This window comes from Mustela erminea, chromosome 6 (genome assembly GCF_009829155.1).
Source record: "Mustela erminea isolate mMusErm1 chromosome 6, mMusErm1.Pri, whole genome shotgun sequence".
NCBI lineage: Eukaryota > Metazoa > Chordata > Mammalia > Carnivora > Mustelidae > Mustela > Mustela erminea.
The window spans coordinates 58,303,781-58,328,078 of NC_045619.1; the positions used below are offsets into that span (position 1 = coordinate 58,303,781).

At 38.8% G+C, this 24,298-nt stretch overlaps 1 protein-coding gene across 3 annotated transcripts in view; it reads left to right on the forward strand.

Moving 5' to 3' along the window:
* Window positions 1-24,298, forward strand: part of PTPRO (protein tyrosine phosphatase receptor type O) — a 243,609-nt gene that overhangs the window by 164,175 nt on the left and 55,136 nt on the right. For all 3 annotated transcript variants that reach the window (XM_032347425.1, XM_032347426.1, XM_032347427.1), the window contains 3 exons: window positions 1,197-1,308; window positions 5,795-5,946; window positions 7,965-8,085. In XM_032347425.1, the coding sequence (XP_032203316.1) occupies window positions 1,197-1,308; window positions 5,795-5,946; window positions 7,965-8,085 (385 nt within the window). The remainder of the gene's footprint in view (window positions 1-1,196; window positions 1,309-5,794; window positions 5,947-7,964; window positions 8,086-24,298) is intronic.

Genomic DNA, 24,298 nt, shown 5'->3' on the forward strand with positions numbered 1-24,298 from the left:
GTTTTCTAGTTGTTTTTGCTTTCTGGACTATTTTTGTTTTGGGGAGAGATTGAGAGAGAAAGAATGAAAGAGAAGAGGGGGATAGAAGTAATTATGTGAAACAAGCTTTCACCCCTAATTGAGCGTATCCACATTTTAGTAGAGCTATCAAGTGCTTATTGTTTCTCTCTGCTCCTGAGGAGGAAAACACACAAAAAAATTTGCTTTAGTCATTCAATAATGAGTTGACACCATTCAACGCTAATGATGACTATTCTTAACATCCACACATCCGTTAAATACCTCTCATGTCAAGCCATTAGAGGATGCTTTTCAAGAGAACAGGTAAAGATTACTCTTTCTGAGATTGGAATATTTTCTAAAGTGCAGGATCTACAGGTGCCGCGTGAAGTACTTATTTGCCTCCCAACAAGGATGCACGTTTATAGTCCAAATTGGGAGAATATGGAGTTGTGAGAGGCCAATTTTCTTAGAAATAGGGGGATGGATATGTACAATCACTTACATATTAGTACTACTTCACATGTGTAAGACAACTTAGGAAACTGCAAAACAAAACCAATATTGGAAATATTTGACCCTATACCTATGTATCCCTTTTTTAAAATTATGTTTGCAGGGCACCTGGGTGGCTCAGTCAGTTAAGCATCTGCCTTCAGCTCAGGCCATGATCTCAGAGTCCTGGGATGGGTCCGGCTGCCAGCTCAGCAAGGATCCTGCTTCTCCCACTACGCCTCCCCTCTGCTTGTGCTCTCTCTTTCTGTCAAAAATAAATAAATAAAAGCTTTTTAAAAACTATGTTTGCATATCATTCTATTTACACCTTACCTCAGTCCAGAAAGAATTTTTTTTTAAAAGATTTTATTTATTTATTTGACAGACAGAGATCACAGGTAGGCAGAGAGGCAGGCAGAGAGAGAGGAGGAGGCAGTCTCCCTGCTGAGCAGAGAGCCCGATGCAGGGCTCGATCCCAGGACCCTGAGATCATGACCTGAGCTGAGGGCAGAGGCTTAACCCACTGAGCCACCCAGGTGTCCCCAGAAAGAATTTTTAATGGAAAATTTGGAAACTACAAAAAGGCACAGAAATAAAATTAAAGACTGCTTATTGATTATTTTCATGGCCTAATAAAAGGAACTCAATTCCAAAAATATGATTTTCTTCCCCTTAGTCTTTTGTCTCCTTGCTCTTTTTAGAGGATAGCCAATCTGTTGCCAGCATGGTACTACAACTTCCGAGTTACCATGGTAACATGGGGAGACCCGGAATTGAGCTGTTGTGACAGCTCCACCATCAGCTTCATAACAGGTGAGTGGTGTGTGGGAACTGCTTCTGGGGGGAGAGAAGACTATTTTGAGGAGTTTCTGAACAGATGCACCTCCAGAAAGTTCGAGTTGTTCACCGGGCACTGACTGATCATCAGTTTCACCTACGGCAATACGCTCAATTCTAAAAATTCATTATTTGTTCAAATGATAGTTTTTAAAAATTTAAATATGTTTTTATCCTGACTTACTGTCCTTTATTTATGTGCCCCATTTGGAATTGAGGAGAATCGAATTGTAGCAGACAGAGCTTTCAGCTTCCCACTGAAACGAACTGATTGTACCCGTTTGATGATTATATTTGCTAGAGTGCCTCCATCTCCTTATTACGTAAGCCATTTTTAAGGTCACAGGCTGATGACAGTGTTGTCCATTGCAGCAGTGAAAACGGGCTTTGGTGACAGGTGGACCTGGGTTTGAATCCGGATCTGCCACCTACCCTGAGTAACCTGTGTGTGTTAACTTTCCTAAGCCTCAGTTTTTTTAAGTGTAAAATGGATATGATAATGGTATCTATTATTATTTTCCATTTAAATACATCATTTAGGGGACACCTGAGTGGCTCAGTCGGTAGGGGTCCCACTCTTGATTTTGGGTCAGGTCATGATCTCAGAGTTGCGAGATTAAGCCCTGGGTTGGGCTCCACTCTGGGCATGGAGCATGCTTGGGATTCTCTCTCTCCCTCTCCCTCTGCCTTTCCCCTCACCACCCCCTCCCACTTTCTTTTCCTCTCCAAAAGAAAAAATAATAATAATAATAATGAAATATATGGCAGAAAGTTTTAGTACGTAAACAGCTGTTAGCTCATTATCATACAACAGAGATAGCAGAGGTGGTCAGAGATGGCAACGGAAAGGGAAAATTCATCAAAGAAGCACTAACCCTTTTTGAATGCTGTTTGAACAAAGGTTTTTCAAGAACTTCTGGTTGGACTACAAGGCTATTATTTTATGTTAAGAGGAGAAATAAGTAAAACATGTCTAAGATGAAGAATAATGTTAGTAAAATACTTTCTTCTCTGGACATTTAGTTTTACTCTACCTAACTTTATCAAAATGAAAGAAAATGGAAAGAAATTAATCATGTGGAGGTGCTTACCTGGCTCAGTTGGTAGAGCATGTGACTTTTGATCTTGGAGTTGTGAGTTCAAGCCCCATATTGAGTGTTGACATTACTTAAAAATAAAATCTTAAAAAAAGAAATTAATCATGTGAACTCTTACACTATCAATGTATACAGTACATCTCCTTCCTTTACTAGCAATAGTAATACAATAGAATAGTAATACAATTGAATACAAGAGCTCCTTGTATTCTAGATGTTAATAGTAAACTAGAGTAGAAAAATGAAAAGATACCAAAAAGTTAGAAAATACCAGGTATGTGACAAGTACTGTGTTAGTTTCTTGATTATATTAATAATTGTATACTTGGGGAACCTGGGTGGCTCAGTGGGTTAAAGCCTCTGCCTTCCGCTCAAGTCATGATCCCAGAGTCCTGGGATCGAGCCCCACATCGGGCTCTCCTGTCAGCGGGAAACCTGCTTCTCTTTCTCTCTCTCTCTCTCTGCCTGCCTTTCTGCCTACTTGTGATCTGTCTGTAAAATAAATAAATCAAATAAATAAATAAATAAATAAATCTATCTTTAAAAAAATAATTGTGTACTTAATTTTAATGAAATTTTACTGTATAAATAATTTATTAGGCGTAACTTTATTGACATTGCCTCTCTGAGAACACTCTTTCCTTCTCAGACAGAGCAGATGTCTGGAAAAAGCCCAGACTTTGCATCTGAATGCTTGGTTGAGCAGACCAGGCTTTGCAAAATTCTCTAGCTGTTGAACCCAGAGCAAATTATCTTAGTGATCCTGGACTTCTCTCTTCTTATTGGCAGAATTCAAAATGCTACCTAACAACTGGCTAATAGAGCAAAACCAATTGTATTAGAACTCACTGCAATAAGTCAGGAAACTGCTTTGATAGGTCCTTTGCAGTGTCTTTGAAGGGGCACAACAGAAATGAAAAAGTAACAGTATTTGGAGTTCTGGGCTCAAGTGGCTGTGTTGTGCCTTTCAAAGGTGGGAACCAGGATCTGGCAAAGGTTATGTGCCTAGCAAATCTAGATAGTTATAAAGTTAATAGGTGAGCTACTTGCCTAGGTGAGCGATTATTTCCAATAAATTGGGTCTCTGGGAATTTCTTATCCTTTCCTGGGACAATCTACTAAGTCATTCTGACCCTGGCAGTTCGCGGTCTCATCTAAGCATATAATAAACACACAGTCTCAATTCTCACATCTCTAAAATCGGCGTAAGAATTTCACAGGTAGTGTAAGAATGAAATTATGTCCTATAAATCACTATTAAAATATATCTGGTGGCTGACTTTTATTTTTATACTTATTTTTAAAAAACGGTTGAAAATTTAGCCTTGTCTCATTTTGGTTTTCTTCCTTCATTTCAAGTTGAAAGCAAACAAAACATGCTTCTCTTACCTCTGCTTTAGTTGTGAGCCAAAATGCCAAATTGTGTGATATAAAAGGATGTAGGAATAAAATATCTGAGTAAAATGTGATTTATTAGGATCTCAGGTCCCCGTCTTTGTTAGGCAACTTTGTCTGCAAGTCAAATGCATAGTAATTATGCTAGTGTACCAAATAGTGTCTAATAAACAAAGAGTGACATCTTGTGGCCTTTCAGCAATATGCTGCATTTTAAAGCAACAATACCGATAAAATCTAAAGACTTGGTTAATACCCATGAGGGGGAGCTTTCCACTTCTGGATTCACAATTTTATATACATCTCTTGTCCATACTAGAATTAAAACATGAGGAAATATCCTTCAAAGAAATACAAGTATACATACATACATATAATGAACTACATAGAAATAAATTAAGAGAAAAGAAGCCAAAAGTATTATTTTCTTTATTAGACTATTCTGAACTAAGATGCAGATTTGTGTTATTTGCTAGATACATTATTGGTATTTCAAGATTTTATTGTCAAACCTATAGAAATACTACTCTAATTTCACATGAAACAGAATTGTTTTAAGATTTTATTTATTTATTTGGGAGAGAGAGCACAAGTAGGGGGAAGAGCACAGGGAATGGGAGAAGCAGGCTCCCCGCTGAGCAGGAAGCCTGATGCGGGGTTCCATTCCATGTTCCTGGGATCATGACCTGAGCCTGAGACAGACGCTTAACCAGCTGAGCCACCCAGGCACCCCTGAAACAGAAATGGTTTTTACTCTCTATATTACAAATCTCTTTAAAATTTTTTTTTAAGATTTTATTTATTCATTTGACAGAGAGGGAGAGAAATCACAAGTAGGCAGAGAGGCAGGCGGGGAGGGGGAGGCGGCAGGAAACAAGCTCCCTGTTGAACAGAGAGTCCGATACAGGGCTCCATCCCAGGACCCTGAGATCATGACCTGAGCCGAAGGCAGATGCTTAACCACTGAGCCACCCAGGTGCACTACAAATCTCTTTAATGAAGAATTGTTCTTGAAAGCATAGTTATGAATGCGTATTATGAGTACTATTAGCATCTTGGGGAAGATGAATCTTCATGGTTTATGAAAATTCTCCTCCAACTCTTTCAACTGGTTTTGTGCGGTCTCTCAGAATGGAATACCTACTTGTCTTCAAACCAACATACACATATATGGACTTTACATTTAACTCTGTACGTGTTTCCTAAAACCCTCAGAATTATCAGTTAGTTTAAAAAATAATTAAAATATGCTTTCAGAGATCATATATCATAAAGCTTTTAATGAACTCTCCTCCCCACTAGAAATAATTTAAACTTAAATGTGTAAGAAAATTTTAAGAATTAATAAACTCAGCGTTAGAATTTAGCAAAGAGCCCTTTTTCCTTCTCGTACTACTTGCTTTAGCAACATTTATTAAGAGCCTGCTTTTTGCAAAGCACTGGTTAGACACGATCAATGATATTGCCTTGTTATTTTATAGAAACAGTAATTATTTTCTGTCCCTCTAAGTATTGACCCTACTGTCCTTTATTTCCATACACACTTTGCTGCACCACAATGAAAAAATTTACTTTTATAGGATCCCCAATTTTTTAGTACTCTTGGAAAATAAGTTCATCCATGTCTTGCACTATTAATTTATTGATCCAGCAAGTATACTCAAAGAAGTGAGTATTTCAGGAATCTTGTAGCTGTGAAATTGGTAAAAAGACTTGATATCCTCAGGTATGGATGGGTCTGGCTGCACTGAGTCTGAGCCGTACAAGGTGGGGTTCCAGAAAACAAGTATCTGCCTTTTACAGCCAATCTGCGCCATACTACTGAGCAGTTCAGGGATCCCCAGGACCATCTTATGGTGTGAACTTTAATGCTCTAAATTAACTCTACATAAGATTTCATGCTCTATTCAGAAGTACTTTAGTTATTATTAGTCTTTTAAACTAAAGCGCACCTCTTTCTTTCCTCATAGCCCCAGTTGCTCCAGAAATCACATCTGTGGAGTATTACAACAGTCTGTTATACATCAGTTGGACGTATGGTGATGACACAACTGACCTCTCCCATTCGAGAATGTTACACTGGATGGTTGTTGCAGAAGGAAAGAAGAAAATTAAAAAGAGTGTATGTTTCTTTGAATCCCAACATGGAGCATCTGAATATTCTTTAACATAAACTATTGAAAACCATTAAGCAAACATTTATTGAAACATTAAACAGATGTCTTATGATTATGATTCTTGGCACTATGTTAGGCTCCCATGAGAGAACAATTTTTTTTATGTTTTATTAGTCACCATACCATACATCGTTAGTTTGTGATATAAAGTTCCAGGATTCATTGTTTACATGTAACACCCGGTACTCCATGCAATATGTGCCCTCCTTAATACTCATTGCCAGGGTAACCTGGCATCCCTCCACTGCCCTCTCCTCTAAAACCCTCTGTTTGTTTCTCAGAGTCCACAGTATCTCATGGTTCATCTCCTTCATTTTTCCCCTCCTTCTCCTAATATCCTCCATGTTATTCCTTATGCTCCACAAGTAAGTGAAACCATATGATAATTGACTGTCTCTGCTTGACTTATTTCACTCAGCATAACTTCCACTCCCGTCCACGTTGATGGAGAATTTGGGTATTCATCCTTTCTGATGGCTGAGTAATATTCCATTGTATATATGGACCACAGCTTCTTTACCCATTTGTCTGCTAAAGGGCATCTCCACTCTTTCCACAGTTTAGCTATTGTACAGTGCTTCTATGAGTATTGGGGTACATGTGGCCCTTCTTTTCACTACATCTCTATCTTTGGGATAAATCCCAGTAGTACAAGTGTAGGGTCATAGGGTAGCTCTATTTTTAATTTTTTGATGAATCTCCACACTGTTTTCCAAAGTGGCTGCACCAACTTGCATTCCCACCAACAGTGTAAGAGGGTTCCCCTTTCTCCACATCCTCTCCAAGATTTGTTGTTTCTTGCCTTGTTAATTTTTTCCATTCTAACAAATGTGAGATGGTACCAAGAGAGAACAATGAAGAAAGGACAATCAAGAAAAATTGCATTCTTCCTTTCATAGAATTCACTTTTAATCTTTAATACTGAGCTGTAATAGCAGTCCATCGCCTTAACCACTTGGCCACCTCGTCCCTCTGAGCTGTAATAGTTATAACTAGTAATTCACTTACATTTACAGTTAACAATTTGAGCTTTTCCTTCAGGATGGCAAACATTTTCAAGAAAACCACATTTAATATGTTTTGATATTTTCTCTCTATATCACCAATGCCTAAATATTTGGGTATGTTGGAAATACTGATTTCTTTTCTTCTGCTTTATTAAACTTTTTGAAATTGCATTAGTTAAGGTAGAGACTACATTACTGTAAAAAAAAAACACAACAACAACAACAACAATAAAGATTGTGGCTCAAAGAAAATAGAAGTTTGTTTCTCTCATGCTAATGCAGGACAATCAGGGCACTTCTGCTGTAAGGGATCAATCATCCAGGGCTCCAGATTCTTTCTATCTTGTTGTTCCATCTACCATGATGTAGTCTTCATTTGCATAGGTGAACTTTCCTAGACATTAGATCCATATTGTAGCCTGCGGGGAGAGGAAAAGAGAAAATGTGGAAGCCCAGCATGAACAGAATTATAAGCGGCCCATGTGACTTCCACTGACAATTGATTGGTCAGAGGTGGGTCACATGGTCTCCTCTACCCATAGGGGAGACTGGGAAATAAGAAGCCAGGCAGCTATAGATGTGACTAGGTTTCTTCTGAGCTTCCCAGCTAAGGCTGAGTAATGTACACATCAGTACCAACCTATCAAATGCCTTTTCTAAAATTTGCTGTGAAGATGAGGAAAGATATCAAAGGAATACATATTCCAGATAGAAAATTAATTGCAGAAAATATTCTGATACATACTATGCATATTTAGAGCTACCTTGCATTTGGCTCAGTTGAGGAATTTATATCATTTTCAAAGGAAATAAAGTATCCATTAGCTTGTAATCAACTGTAGATTGATTACACAGAACAGAGAGGGAATGCCTGCTATAGCCCCGTAGTTGTCTGGAGCCGTATTCTAGTTCAAGTTCATTAGAAGTTTAAACCCCAATTTTGATGGGTCTTGCAGGTCACACGCAATGTCATGACTGCAATTCTCAGCCTGCCTCCAGGAGATATCTACAACCTCTCAGTAACCGCTTGCACGGAACGAGGAAGTAATACCTCCATGCTCCGCCTGGTCAAGTTAGGTAAGAAGAATGCACACGAGTGTGTGTGTGTGTGTGTGTGTGTGTGAAAATAGTCATGTCCAGAGAACTGGTGTTTGGATCCATTGATTTGTTATGGTCTTCTCAATTCAGTGAAATAATGGAAATATGGCTCACTCTCTTTTATAAGTGCAAAATAAACATGTATACTACTAAAAGAGTTAGGTTCAACTTAATACGAGTTTCTGTGAATGGAATGTTTACTCTGCTGAGAGGCAAGAGTATTCACCATCCTTAGTGAGATTAGAGAAACCAAGGAGTCTGAGAATTTAGAGGAAACAAGACTTTAGAGGTTATCTAGTGTGGTGTTCTCAACCCTGCCAGACACCAGTCCCTTCTCATAGGAGCATTATGGGATGTCCTTCTTAATACCTCAAATTGAAACTCATACACAAAATCATCCACATATTGATTTTCTAAGTTGACATAATTTCCTAACTCTAATCTAAAACCAATATAAAAGAAAAAAAATGTATAACAAAATTGTATGGATCTCCTGCGTATTTGTTCAGATACATTTTTTCTCTAAGTCATAATGAAATTACCTAATGACTACGCTTAATCAAAATGAACAAGTTTGAGTTTACAAGACGCAAAGGAAATCAGTAGTCCTTCCAGACAAGTAAAAAAGTAAATGGGGGAGTGAATAAAATAACTGAGCAAGCATAACTACAGGTGGACCCTTGAATAAAACCTAGCGTTATTATAATAAGAGACTAAATGTATTTGCATATGATGAGAGAAAGAGGAAAATAACCTTAATTAAAGTAAAGAGAACATGCCAAGAAAAATAATGGGCTGTGGATGAGGGGAAATGAGGAAAGTATAATATTCTTGCAAATGAGCTAGAAATTACTGTGTAGCGTAGTGTCAAAATAATTATTTATCTTATGAAATACAACTAGGAAGTGACACTATTTAACACAGAATGCATCTTCTACATTCAACAATCTTCCATGTAGTGAAGTATACATTTAGTTTCTGATACATAAAGGGACCTCAGAGATAATATTCCATAATCAGCAGCAAGCAAAAAAGGATAGATTGGCAGACAGTTGTGGGGTAGTCTTCGTATCCAAGGGGCAAGCTGGAAATGTACTTCAATGTGTCATTCTCGTGGAGGAAAAATATAGAGAATAGCAATACAAATATTTTCAAAACGCTTAATGCAACTTATATCACTGTTTCAGACGTCTGCTTATTTAGACTCTGTTTCTAAGTCTAGTCATAAGAATGTCAAATTGTCACCATTATTACACATGTTCAGATGTGCAGCTATAAGTAAAATGGATCCAGGTAGAGGTGGACCTGGGTGGCCCAGTTAAGCATCTGACTCTTGGTTTTGGCTCAGATCATGATCTCGGGGTCATGAGATTGAACCCCACATCGGGCTCTGCACTCAGCATGGAGTCTGTTTCAGATTCTTTCCGTCTTCCTCGGCCCCTCTCCCTATATGTGTGCTCTCTCTCCCTCTCTGTCTCTCAAATCAATCAATAAATAAAATCTTTTTTGAAAAAGAAAAAAAGACTGATCCAGGGTGTCTTATAAGCAGCTTATACACCCTGAGTAGCATTGCTGGCAGTGATGTACCTTTAGAAAACTCGTAGAAAATCCTGAAAAGGGGCACCTGGGTGGCTCAGTGGGTTAAGCCTCTGCCGTCGGCTCACATCATAATCTCAGGGTCCTAGGATCGCATCAGGCTCTCTGCTCAGTGGGGATCCTGCTTCCCCCTTTTTCTCTGTCTACCTCTCTGCCTACTTGTGATCTCTTTCTCTGTCAAAGAAATAAATAAAATCTTTTAAAAAAGGAAAAAGAAAATCCCAAACAGAACAAAACACAGTCTTTCTTAGTTTCCCCAATGGTTGTATTTCTCTGTAATTCAACACATAAGACACTAAGTCTTAAATCTTTTTGTGTGTGTCTCATATTTGCCATGGCAAAAATTAAATTCTTGCACTGGAACCCTTTAAAATTAAATAGGTAGTTGGAAATATATAACACATTAAATAGATACTCTGCGCAGAAAAACTAAATTATTGAATAATTTGTAAATAACACCTTAATTCTTCTTCATGACAACTTCCTTCTAAATTATTTTACCTAACTTCTTGAAAAACTTTTCCAGTATTATCATGTAATAAAGAACTTTACAGTGGATCTATACTGGTGTGACATTAAAAAGGTATGTGGGATGTGGGACGTGGGACAGTTTTTCTGTTTGGAGCTTTCTTGATCATTTCAGGACATCTAGCACTTCTGCTTCCTGTCCACAGAAGGCCAGTTATCAACCTTCCTTGTGACAATTAAAAATATTCCTGCAAATTTACAAACACCCTCTCACTGCGAACCACAGCTTCGATTTCATTCACTGTAGGCAATCTGATCTTCTTCCCCAGCCATCTTTACTTCAGTTCCAGAAATGTGGAGATCACCAGCTTCCAAGCTTGTATGATCTTTCTAAAATTGCCTGCCAATTCATTTCAACTGTTATGTCTGATTTTGTCCTCTGTGGATATAAAAATCAGTTTAAAACGTTTCCAGGTAACTAGAATTTACTTACAGATTATGCTCACCCTTTCCATGCCTTTCTTTTCCCCAGCTTCATGATCACAGGAAGCTGTAAGTGTTTCTGGGGTCCTAGCTGTTTTCTCTAACTCATTTTGGGTTTTTTAAGTCTCCCTTGAAGTTCAAAGGTAGGTCTTACCAAAGGACCATTCAGTGAATCTATTGCAAGTTTCAGTGTTATTTTTATTTGACATTACGGCTGATATCTTGATCAGGAGTATGAGTTAAAGTCATGAGCTGGTACAATTACACTCATACTACGTAGAAGTAGGAGTAAAAACCATGACAGTTTCCAAATTTATCATGAGTTTTGAGCCTCCGTGTCTCCCTATTAACATACCAAACTACCTAAACCAGTTTAGAAATACCCTTTAAACTTTTCAAGAAGAGAATGCAAGTTTCCACAGAAATTCTTTCTTGGAGTCAGTAAGGTTTTCCCTTTTGTGATCTAAATAGCACACGAAATATTGCCTCTATATTGTTCCCTTCTGAAAATAAGACAATGTGTATATAATGGTCCTGAACTCAGTCTTTTTCCTCCTGAAAACTAAATAATTTCACTTTTTATTCATTTGTCTAAAAATCTATTTTCTATTCTACTAATCACATTATTGTGTTTTTTCAGTTCTTCCAATTTTCCATAACACACAAGGCCGTGCCTACTTTAGATGCCTAATAGATACTTATAAAACCACACTGCAACCACAGACCTCAGAACTGAAAATAATATTGTAAGTTTTACCATTCAGAGAAGTAAAATAACATTTCACTTTTGTAATAACTGATTGCAGGTTTTTTTTTATTTCACAGAACTTTCATTCTAGTCACTTTATGTTTCTTTATAGCACTCACTTGGCATACAGAGAAGTCATATTAATTCTACTTTACAGAAACATACAACTTTGGTACACAAATTATTCAGACTTGTTTGAATCCAAATGATGTTGTTAGACCTGGGACCAAAACTGGCTGGGCTGGGTCATCTGGATGGTTCAGTCAGTTAAGTGTCATACTCCCGATTTTAGCTCAGGTCATGATCTCTGGTGGGGAGATCAAGCCCTGTGTTGTGTTCCATGCTGGGCGTGGAGCCTGCTTAAGATTCTTTCTCTCTGTCTCCCTGGCACTCTGCCTTCCCCCTCCCTCTCTAAACAAACAAACAAACTGGTTGGCTTACCTTGAGTTCAATTTCTCTGTGATAAAACCCTCTTCTCAATGGCTCTACTTGCCATTATGGAGGGCAGATTTAACATCTGTGGAAAGAAACCAGGCTACCGATGAATCTGGTATAATATAAATTAATCCAAGAGGGCATGTGCAAGAGTAGAGAACCCTCAAAATAATTGGCAAGGATTTTCTTTTTTTTTTTTTAATTTATTTGACACAGAGAGAGAGAGAGAGAGAGAGAGAGATCACAAGTAGGCAGAGAGGCAGGCAGAGAGAGAGGGGGAAGCAGGCTCCCCATTGAGCAGAGAGCCCAATGCTAAGCTCAATCCCAGGACCCTGAGATCATGACCCAAGCCAAAGGCAGGGACTTAAATCACTGAGCCACCCAGGTGCCCCAAGGATTTTCAACTAATGTGTCATCAATAGCATCCACGAGAAGAGATCAACCAATAGTGGTGCTGTTGGCAAGGCACAGAGCCAGTCATCTTATAAGAATTTTAAGTTGCCAGCAGTCTCACGGTACCATAGTGGTGTGTGATGAGAGATACTTTGGCAGTCCATACAAATGTCAATCAAATCTCCACTAAGACATGACATTTTAAAAGAACTTATTGGTTGATATGCAACTGTGGCTTCAACTAGCCACCAGTATAACTTCTGGTCTTGGTGAACCCACATAAAACTCTGGGCCAACTTTAAAAGGATTTGGTTAAGTTAACATCTGATGATCAACCATTTTAAAAAAAGGAAGAAAGGGAAAGAAATAGAGATGGGAAATGTTGGGCATATCACAAAATAGCTCTATGGTTATGGAGTATCCATTCATTCATTCATTTAACAAATACATACTGAGAACCTTCTAAGAATTGCCCAAATGCAAACAATCTGAGGGTTTTAGAGGGGGGAAGGGTGAGAGGTTGGGTGAGCCTGGTGGTGGGTATTGTGGAGGGCACATATTGCATGGAACACTGGGTGTGGTACATAAACAATGAATTCTGTAACACTGAAAAGAAATTTAAAAAATAAATAAAAATATAAAAATAAAAATAACTGTAAAACAAAAACAAACAAACAAACAAAGAATTGCCCAGATGCCAGACTACTTGTAGTAATGAATTCAAAGGGCTACTTTCAGTTTCAGTTCACAAGGAGTTTATGATCTACTAAAGGGGACATGGTAAGAAATTTTGTATAGCGCATTAAAACAGGGTAATGTGGGACAGATTGCATATGCAGCAAGACCTTTCTCTGAGGAAGCAGTGGTGAGAGATAGGAATAACAAGAAAGGATCTTCCATGAAAAGTTTGGGCAGGAGCATGCTAAGCAGAGGGAAGAAGCAGAGATCAGATCATGTAAGACTTTTATAAGGTGGAATTGAGATTTTATTTTGAGTACAATAAGAAGGCATGGAGAGAATTAAAAATAAACAATCTAACCTACTTAAAATAATCCCTCTTTTTGCTCAAGGGAGGAACAATTGTTAAGTCAGCAGTGAAGACAGGGAGATCAATTAAGGAATCATGGGCCCTAAGCTTAAAAATAATGTTCTAGGGGCACCTGGGTGCTCAGCAAGTTGGGCAGCCAACTCTTGATTTTAGCTCAGGACACGGTCTTGGGGTCATGGGATCAAGCCCCATGTTGGGCTCTGTGCTCAGCGTGGAGTCTGCTTAAGATTCTCTCTCTCCATTTCTCTCTTTCAGATAAATAAATAAATCTTTAAAAATCTTTAAAAACAGCATTCTAGTTTGGTAATTTCCATGGAAAATGATGGCAAATTTGACAAAATTCAGGAGTTATTTTGGAGCTTCTGTCCACAGAGCTTTCTGGTGAAGTGAAAATAGGAAATAAGAAAAAGGGAAAATAGGGGGGAGGAGTCAAGATGGCGGAGAAGTAGCAGGCTGAGACTACTTCAGCTAGCAGGAGATCAGCTAGATAGTTTATCTAAAGATTGCAAACACCTGCAAATCCATCGGCAGATCGAAGAGAAGAAGAACAGCAATTCTAGAAACAGAAAAACAACCACTTTCTGAAAGATAGGACTGGCGGAGACGTGAATCCAAAGCGACGGGAAGATAGACCCCGGGGGGAGGGGCCAGCTCCTGGCAAGCGGCGGAGCAATGGAGCACAAAATCGGGACTTTTAAAAGTCTGTTCCGCTGAGGGACATCACTCCAGAGGCTAAACCGGGGCAAAGCCCACGCAGGGTCAGCGTGGCCTCAGGTCCCGCAGGGTCACAGAAGGTTCGGGGGTGTCTGAGTGTCGCAGAGCTTGCGGGTACTGGAATGGGAAAGCCGGCTACAGAGACAGAGCCGACAGTAAGATCACAGCTTGGGGTTACGTTGAACCGGTCGCAGGCTCGGTGAGCTCGGAGCGCGGCCAGAGGTCAAGCAGACAGGAGTTACTGGACGCTGTTCTCTGAGGGCACACTGAGGAGTGGGGCCCCGGGCTCTCGGCTCCTCCGGGCCGGAGACCAGGAGGCCACCATTTGTATTCCCGTCCTCCGGGACTCTACGGAAAGGGCTCAGGGAACAAAAGCTCCTGAAAGCAAACCTGAGCGGATTACTCACCCCGGCCCCTGGTAAGGGTGGTGCAATTCCGCCTGGGGCAAAGACACTTGAGAATCACTACACCAGGCCCCTCCTCCAGAAGATCAACAAGAAATCCAGCCAAAACCAAGTTCACCTGCCAAGGAGTGCGGTTTCAATACCAAGGAGAGCAGCAGAATTCCAGAGGAGGAGAAAGCAAAGCACGGAACTCATGGCTTTCTCCCTGTGATTTTTTTAGTCTTGCAGTTAATTTAATTTTTTTCTTTTTCATTTTTTTTCTCTTCTTTGGCTAAAATTTTTTTTAACTTTTACCCTTTTCCTTTTTAACGTTTTTTAACTAGTTTATCTAATATATATATATTTTCTTTTTTTTACTTTTCTTTATTCGTTTTCTTTTTTTAATACTTTTCTTTTCCTTTTTTTTTTTTCTTTCTTTATTTTTGAACCTCTTTTTATCCCCTTTCTCCCCCCTCACGATTTGGGATCTCTTCTGATTTGGTTAAAGCATATTTTCCTGGGGTTGTTGCCACCATTTTAGTATTTTACTTGCTCCTTCATCTACTCTTATCTGGACAAAATGACAAGGCGGAAAAACTCACCACAAAAAAAAAGAACAAGAGGCATTACCAAAGGCTAGGGACTTAATCAATACAGACATTGGTAATATGTCAGATCTAGAGTTCACAATGACAATTCTCAAGGTTCTAGCCGGGCTCGAAAAAGGCATGGAAGATATTAGAGAAACCCTCTCGGGATATATAAAAGCCCTTTCTGGAGAAATAAAAGAACTAAAATCTAACCAAGTTGAAATCAAAAAGGCTATTAATGAGGTGCAATCAAACATGGAGGCTCCCACTGCTAGGATAAATGAGGCAGAAGAAAGAATTAGCGGTATAGAAGACCAAATGACAGAGAATAAAGAAGCTGAGCAAAAGAGGGACAAACAGCTACTGGACCACGAGGGGAGAATTCGAGAGATAAGTGACACCATAAGACGAAACAACATTAGAATAATTGGGATTCCAGAAGAAGAAGAAGAAAGAGAGAGGAGAGCAGAAGGTATACTGGAGAGAATTATTGGGGAGAATTTCCCCAATATGGCAAAGGGAACGAGCATCAAAATTCAGGAGGTTCAGAGAACGCCCCTCAAAATCAATAAGAATAGGCCCACACCTCTCACCTAATAGTAAAATTTACAAGTCTTAGTGACAAAGAGAAAATCCTGAAAGCAGCCCGGGAAACTAAGTCTGTAACATACAATGGTAAAAATATTAGATTGGCAGCTGACTTAACCACAGAGACCTGGCAGGCCAGAAAGAGCTGGCATGATATTTTCAGAGCACTAAACGAGAAAAACATGCAGCCAAGAACACTATATCCAGCTAGGCTATCATTGAAAATAGAAGGAGAGATTAAAACCTTCCAGGACAAACAAAAACTGAAAGAATTTGAAAATACCAAACCAGCTCTACAGGAAATATTGAAAGGGGTCCTCTAAGCAAAGAGAGAGCCTACAAGTGGTAAATCAGAAAGGAACAGAGACCATATACAGTAACAGTCACCTTACAGGCAATACAATGGCACTAAATTCATATCTCTCAATAGTTACCCTGAATGTTAATGGCTAAATGCCCCAATCAAAAGACATAGGGTATCAGAATGGATAAAAAAAAAAAACACATCTATATGTTGCCTCCAAGAAACTCATTTTAAGCCCGAAGACACCTCCAGATTTAAAGTGAGGGGGTGGAAAAGAATTTACCATGCTAATGGACATCAGAAGAAAGCAGGAGTGGCAATCCTTATATCAGATCAATTAGATTTTAAGCCAAAGACTATAATAAGAGATGAGGAAGGACACTATATCATACTCAAAGGGTCTGTCCAACAAGAAGATTTAACAATTTTAAATATCTATGCCCCCAACGTGGGAGCAGCCAACTATATAAACCAATTAATAACAAAATCAAAGAAACACATCAACAATAATACCAAAATAGTAGGGGACTTTAACACTCCCCTCACTGAAATGGACAGATCATCCAAGCAAAAGATCAACAAGGAAATAAAGGCCTTAAACAACACACTGGACCAGATGGACATCACAGATATATACAGAACATTTCATCCCAAAGCAACAGAATATACATTCTTCTCTAGTACACATGGAACATCTCCAGAATAGATCACAACCTCGGTCCTAAATCATGACTCAACAGGAATCAAAAGATTGGGATCATTCCCTGCATATTTTCAGACCACAATGCTCTGAAGCTAGAACTCAACCACAAGAGGAAGTTTGGAAAGAACCCAAATACATGGAGACTAAACAACATCCTTCTAAAGAATGAATGGGTCAACCGGGAAATTAAAGAAGAATTGAAAAAAATCATGGAAACAAATGATAATGAAAATACAACGGTTCAAAATCTGTGGGACACAACAAAGGCAGTCCTGAGAGGAAAATATAGAGGGAAACAGGCCTTTCTCAAGAAACAAGAAAGGTCTCAGGTACACAACCTAAGCCTACACCTAAAGGAGCTGGAGAAAGAACAAGAAAGAAACCCTAAGCCCAGCAGGAGAAGAGAAATCATAAAGATCAGAGCAGAAATCAATGAAATAGAAACCAAAAAAACAATAGAACAAATCAACGAAACTAGGAGCTGGTTCTTTGAAAGAATTAATAAAATTGATAAACCCCTGGCCAGACTTATCAAAAAGAAAAGAGAAAGGGCCCAAATAAATAAAATCATGAATGAAAGAGGAGAGATCACAACTAACACCAAAGAAATATAAACTATTATAAGAACATACTATGAGAAACTCTATGCCAACAAATTTGACAATCTGGAAGAAATGGATGCATTCCTAGAAACATATAAACTACCACAACTGAACCAAAAAGAAATAGAAAGCCTGAACAGACCCATAACCAGTAAGGAGATTGAAACAGTCATTAAAAATCTCCAAACAAACAAAAGCCCAGGGCCAGACAGCTTCCCGGGGGAATTCTACCAAACATTTAAAGAAGAACTAATTCCTATTCTCCTGAAACTGTTCCAAAAAATAGAAATGGAAGGAAAACTTCCAAACTCATTTTATGAGGCCAGCATCACCCTGATCCCAAAACCAGACAAGGATCGCATCAAAAAAGAGAGCTATCGACCAATATCCTTGATGAACACAGATGCAAAAATCCTCACCAAAATACTAGCCAATAGGATTCAACAGTACATTAAAAGGATTATTCACCACGACCAAGTGGGATTTATTCCAGGGCTGCAAGTTTGGTTCAACATCCGCAAATCAATCAATGTGATACAACACATCAATAAAAAAAAGAACAAGAACCATATGATACTCTCAATAGATGCTGAAAAAGCATTTGACAAAGTACAGCATCCCTTCCTGATCAAAACTCTTCAAAGTGTAGGGATAGAGGGCACATACCTCAATATTATCAAAGCCATATATGAAAAACCCACCACAAATATCATTCTCAATGGAGAAAAACTGAAAGCTTTTCTGCTAAGGTCAGGAACATGGCAGGGATGTTCATTATCACCACTGCTATTCAGCATAGTACTAGAAGTCCTAGCCTCAGCAATCAGACAACAAAAGGAAATTAAAGGCATCCAAATCGACAAAGAAGAAGTCAAACTATCACTCTTCATAGATGATATGATACTATATGTGGAAAACCCAAAAGACTCCACTCCCAAACTGCTAGAACTTGTACAGGAGTTCAGTAAAGTGTCAGGATATAAAATCAATGCACAGAAATCAGTTGCATTTCTCTACACCAACAACAAGACAGAAGAAAGAGAAATTAAGGAGTCAATCCCATTTACAATTGCACCCAAAACCATAAGATGCCTAGGAATAAACCTAATCAAAGAGGCACAGAATCTATACTCAGAAAACTATAAAGTACTCATGAAAGAAATTGAGGAAGACACAAAGAAATGGAAAAATATTCCATGCTCTTGGATTGGAACAATAAAAATTGTGAAAATGTCTATGCTACCTAAAGCAACCTACACATTTAATGCAATTCCTATCAAAGTACCATCCATCTTTTTCAAAGAAATGGAACAAATAATTCTAAAATTTATATGGAACCAGAAAAGACCTCGAATAGCCAAAGGAATATTGAAAAAGAAAGCTAAAGTTGGTGGCATCACAATTCTGGACTTCAAGCTCTATTACAAAGCTGTCATCATCAAGACAGCATGGTACTGGCACAAAAACAGACACATAGATCAATGGAATAGAAAGCCCAGAAATAGACCCTCAACTCTATGGTCAACTAATCTTCGACAAAGCAGGAAAGAATGTCCAATGAAAAAAAGACAGCCTCTTCAATAAATGGTGTTGGGAAAATTGGACAGCCACATGCAGAAAAATGAAATTGGACCATTTCCTTAAACCACACACGAAAATAGACTCAAAATGGATGAAGGACCTCAATGTGCGAAAGGAATCCATCAAAATCTTTGAGGAGAACACAGGCAGCAACCTCTTCGACCTCAGCCGCAACAACATCTTCCTAGGAACATCGCCAAAGGCAAGGGAATCAAGGGCAAAAATGAACTATTGGGATTTCATCAAGATCAAAAGCTTTTGCACAGCAAAGGAAACAGTTAACAAAACCAAAAGACAACTGACAGAATGGGAGAAGATATTTGCAAACGACATATCGGATAAAGGGCTAGTATCCAAAATCTATAAAGAACTTTGCAAACTCAACACCCAAAGAACAAATAATCCAATCAAGAAATGGGCAGAGGACATGAACAGACATTTCTGCAAAGAAGACATCCAGATGGCCAACAGACACATGAAAAAGTGCTCCATATCACTCGGCATCAGGGAAATACAAATCAAAATCACAATGAGATGGCACCTCACACCAGTCAGAATGGCTAAAATCAACAAGTCGGGAAATGACAGATGCTGGCGAGGATGTGGAGAAAGGGGAACCCTTTTTTTTTTTTTTTAGTGAACACTCTAACAGGGAAGGGAGGAGTTTCACACCCACTTGGGTGGCTTTCTCTGTTCCTCTTTTGGAATTTGGGTATTAATAACATTAACTTCATTATCTTAATCTCAATCATGAAAGGTTTTATATAGATTAGAAATCTTTAAAACATAGTTTTACTATAAATAAAAAGAATCAAAATACTTTCAGATATTGGAAATTTGGGGCATATTACAATCTCACTTTCTCTCTCTCTTCCCCATAATATTTCAGTAGATTAAAAATAATTATTTACATTTTGATGGAAAATATTTTCTGACTTTATAAAAGCTATTACATAGTACTGTCCTTTATGATCTCACTCTCAGTTGAGTAATTTGTTTATTCTTTTTTAAATTTTATTTACTTATTTGACAGACAGAGATCACAAGTAGGCTGAGAGGCAGGCAGAGAGAGAGGAGGAAGCAGGCTCCCTGCTGAGCAGAGGGCCTGATGCGGGACTCGATCCCAGAACCCTGAGATCATGACCTGAGCCGAAGGCAGAGGTTTTAACCCACTGAGCCACCCAGGTGCCCCGAGAAATTTGTTTATTCTTATGTTGAAATCACTGAGTTCACAATTTTAGTTGCTTGGATATATGCAATCCTTATTTTTCGCAGGAAGTAAGTGAAGTGTTGTGAGTCAAATCACACTGAAACCTAAAGTACTCCTCCCTATCCCCCAGGCCCTTTTCTTGGATCCTCTCCTAGTAAGTGACTGCCTTGTTATCCCTCTCACCCCCCACCAAAAAGAAATGATTTTAATAAGATAGGAATGTGAATAAATTGTGTCAATGTAACATAGAGAAAAGGAAAGAAAGATGGATGAATGAGTGCATGGAAGGGAAGGGAAGGAGAAAGTGAAAGAAGAAAGAAAATATGCTTATTCATTCTGCACATCCATCCATCTATCTATAATTATTTACTTACTTATTTATAGATGCCAGTCAAAAAAAAAGGCTAATAAATGAAAATACTATACTTTTTTTTTTCAAAGATTTTACTTACTTATTTGACAGACAGAGATCACAAGTAGGCAGAGAGGCAGGCAGAGAGAGAGGAGGAAGCAGGCTCCCTGCTGAGCAGAGGGCCTGATGCGGGACTCGATCCCAGGACCCTGAGATCATGACCTGAGCTGAAAGCAGAGGCTTTAACCCACTGAGCCATCCAGGCGCCCCGAAGATACTATACTTTTAAAAAATTAATTCAGATCAACCCCTGTGAACTGGGCTCCCAGTTCAGTGGGGAATCTACTTCTCCCTCTCCTTCTCCCTCTTTTTCTACTTGTGTACACATTTCTCTTTCTCTCTCTGTCTCAAATAAATAAATTTTTAAAAATGAAAATAAAAATTTAATTCTATCCATCGGCAAATATTTATTTAGCATTTACTATGTGCTACATACTAATCTAGGTGTTGAGGGTACAGAAATGAACAAAACTGACAAAAAATTCTATCCTCACTCTAGTGGAAAAAAAGAGACAATAAACATAAATATATGAATGCCAGATGATGATGCACATTTTGGAGAAAAATGAAGCTGTGAGAAAAGTGTTATGGGGAGTAAAGTGAAATTTTTGAAGGAGGCGACGTAGGTTAAGCTTCACAGTGAAGGTGGTATTTCAGTCAAAACCTGAGGGTGTAAGGAAGTGAGCCAAACAGATAACTGGAAGGTTTTATAGGCAGAGGGAACCCAGAAGCAAAACTCCAACAGCATTAGTATGCCTGGAAGGTTCAAGGAAAAGTCAGGAAGGCAGTATGGCTGAAGTGGAAGAAACAAGGGGGAGAGTAGTGGTTAAAAGGACAGAGATGTGACAAGGGAACAGATCATGTAGGGTCATTGAAAAGATGTTTCATTCCGAGTGAGATGATACTCCACTGCAGGGTTCAAGTGACAGAGTCTCATGACCTGACAAGTTTCACAAGATCACTTCAGTAAGAATAGAATGTTCAGAGATCAAGTTAAAATGGGAAACCAGGTAGATAAGATGACCATACATCCCAGTTACCATAGATAATAACAGTTTACACCTGTTATGGATCAGTTAAAGGCCAGTCACCCTCTTACAATCCTTTTCTTCTCCAAAGAGTATTTCAATTTGGACACTTTTGATCTACCACATAGTTACCTTAAATTTAGGAGGCTGTTGCATCTATCCAAGTAAAAGATTATTCTTGCCTGCACCAGGGCGGTAGTTAAGAAGGTGATGAACAGGGATAAGCTTCAGAATGTATCTTGAAGATGAAGCTGGGAGAGTCTACTGCTGGATTTTAGATGTTGTCTATGAACGAACAAAGTAAGTCTAAGGAGATGCCAAGATATGGGGCCTGAGCAATCAGAAGGACAGAGCTGTTATATTTTGAGATGGGGAAGATAATGAGAGAGGCAGACTTGGATGAAAGACCAGAAGCTGAGGTTTGGATGCATCAACATTTGAAGGTGCTTGTTAAGCATTGAAGAACGGATGTTCAAATAAATAAATAAATATGTTTTAAATAAAGAAGAATAACAGATGTTGAGTGGGCAGTGAGATAAAGAAGCTCAGAATCTGGAAGATTTCAGACCTGGGAAGTATATATTTGAGAGTAGTCAGGAAACAGACCTGATGAGGGTATCAGGGGATGAATGAAGGAAAAAGAATTCTATCCAAGGACTGAGCCCTAACACTCCAGCTTTAAGAAATGGAGGTGGTGTGAGGGAACCAGCAAAAGAGCCTGAGAAGGAGTGGCCAGTGAAGTAAAAACAACACAAAGAAGTGTGATGTCCAAACAGCCAAGCAAAGAAAGTGCTTGATTGATAAACTCGTTGAGCCTGCTGGAAATTCAAGGAAGTTGTGGGATGAGAATTGACTGCTGATGTGAGCAACCCAGAAGTCAGTGGTGATTTGGGGAGGAGGCATTTGGGTGGAGTGTGGTGAAGACAAAATACGCTATTAAAAGTAATTCAAGAGAGAATAAAAGGAGAACAACTGAAGACAGCTGGAATAACAAAATTTTCTAGGGGTGTGATTACAAAGAGGAGAGAAAATGAACAGGAGCTAAAGATAGAATCCAATAGTTTTTATCTGTTTGGTTGGATTTGTTTTCTCTTTCTTTTTCTTTCTGTTTTTTGAAGTGGGTGGAAACGGCTCTTCAATGGGCTAATCAGAATGATTCAACAGACCAGGGAAAATTATGGGGCTGGATGGTTAGAGGTGACTCTCATTAATTGATGTCCTTGCTTGGGCCCAAAGTGGAAGGACTCTGGGTGCCACTGGAAGGGGGGCCTAAGACTGAGTGAATCTGTGGTTAGGAAGAGTGAGAGTATATGGGCACCGATGGGGTAGTGAGTCAGGTGGGTGCGATGATGGAAACTTGTGGAGGACTTCTACTGATTTCTTACAAACATGTATTCTTTAGGTTTTCAGAGGATTGTGACTGTCATGCTACCCTTCTTGTAGAGTCCTTCAGGGCCAGCAGGGTCATGCTAACATTATCTTCTGGGATGAACTATCAGACATGCCACTGTTCCATGGCTCTGTCCCTCATCCCAAGACTAACTGATGCCCCTCTCAATCTCTTTCTCTCCCAGTCTCACTGTGGTCTTGTGAGTTTCACTGCCATTTGTCAGTGGCCCACAGCCAAGCCACACAACTTCAGTACTTCCCTAGAACAACTTCTCCTGTATACCATAAAGCAACTTGCAGAGTCTGTAGGTTTCTGTTCAAATCTGGATGATGGACAGATAGGGCCATGACTGTGATGTCTGGCGCTGATCTCCATGTAGAAGCAAATACCCACTTTGGAAATGTTGGTCTTCTAGAAAGAGGAACTTTCCAGGAGGCACCATCATCCTCAGTTATATGGAAATGAATATCAAATACCCACATTTGGCAGGGGGGGATCTGGGTGTAGAAAGGACCCTTAACTAGGCATACGGAGATCTGGATCCCAGTTTTTGCTCTCACAGGCAAGCCATGTTGTTACCTTAGAAAGTGCGATAGGGCCTCTGGGTTTCAGTGGCCTTGTCTAAAGTGAAAAAAACGACCTTTAATATCCCTTCCAGTTTTAGAATGTAGTTCATACCTGAGTTCAGGGTAAAGGCAACAAGGCTAATGAAACAATAAGAGTAGTGACCTTTTTCTAAGAATTTGGCAAAAATTAGTTGTAGTTAAATAAAAATGCTAGATAAAAAAACCATATTCTTGGAACCGAAAAAGGAGGAAGTCAGAAATGTTGTTTTGAAACTAAGTAAGGTTAAATGAGAGCTTTCTTTGAAAAATTCTAACCTTTAGAAGTTACTAGAGCTGGTAAAACCATAAAAACACCTCATGACTCACAGAATGGGTTATTACAATTGCTATCATGGAGCCATAAAGAATTTATTTAAAATGTAATAGAAATCATGGGTATTTTAAATTCCTGAGAAAATCCTATGTTTTGCATATGGAAAGGGCCTGATTACACTATAATATTTGCCTGAATTTTTTTAATATTTTCCCATGTTGTTTTTAAATTTTCTCATTACTTATTAAGAGAATCTCCCTGAATTGAAAGGAGAATAGGCTTAGTAAACTTTAAATCTAACCAAGGTTTCTGTTATTTAATATAAATTTTCATTTTCTTAATTTCACTGCCTACCAATCTCATCTCACCATGAATGATTTCTCTAACACTTCCTCCCCCCGTTCAAATTGTGCTTTCTTTTGCTGATGTTGTTTTTGAACAAGCTGGACATAATTTATGTGGCTTGCACTGTGTAAGTCACAAATATTTTCTTTGACCAAGTTGAATATGTTAGGCTTACACTCCTTAAGGTAGAACTTGCTTGCCTTGAGGAAAATAAAAAATAGATTTATTTAAAAGATGGACAATAATATAAATGTTAAAGGCCATCCTTTGTGTATGAAGAGTACACTAGCCT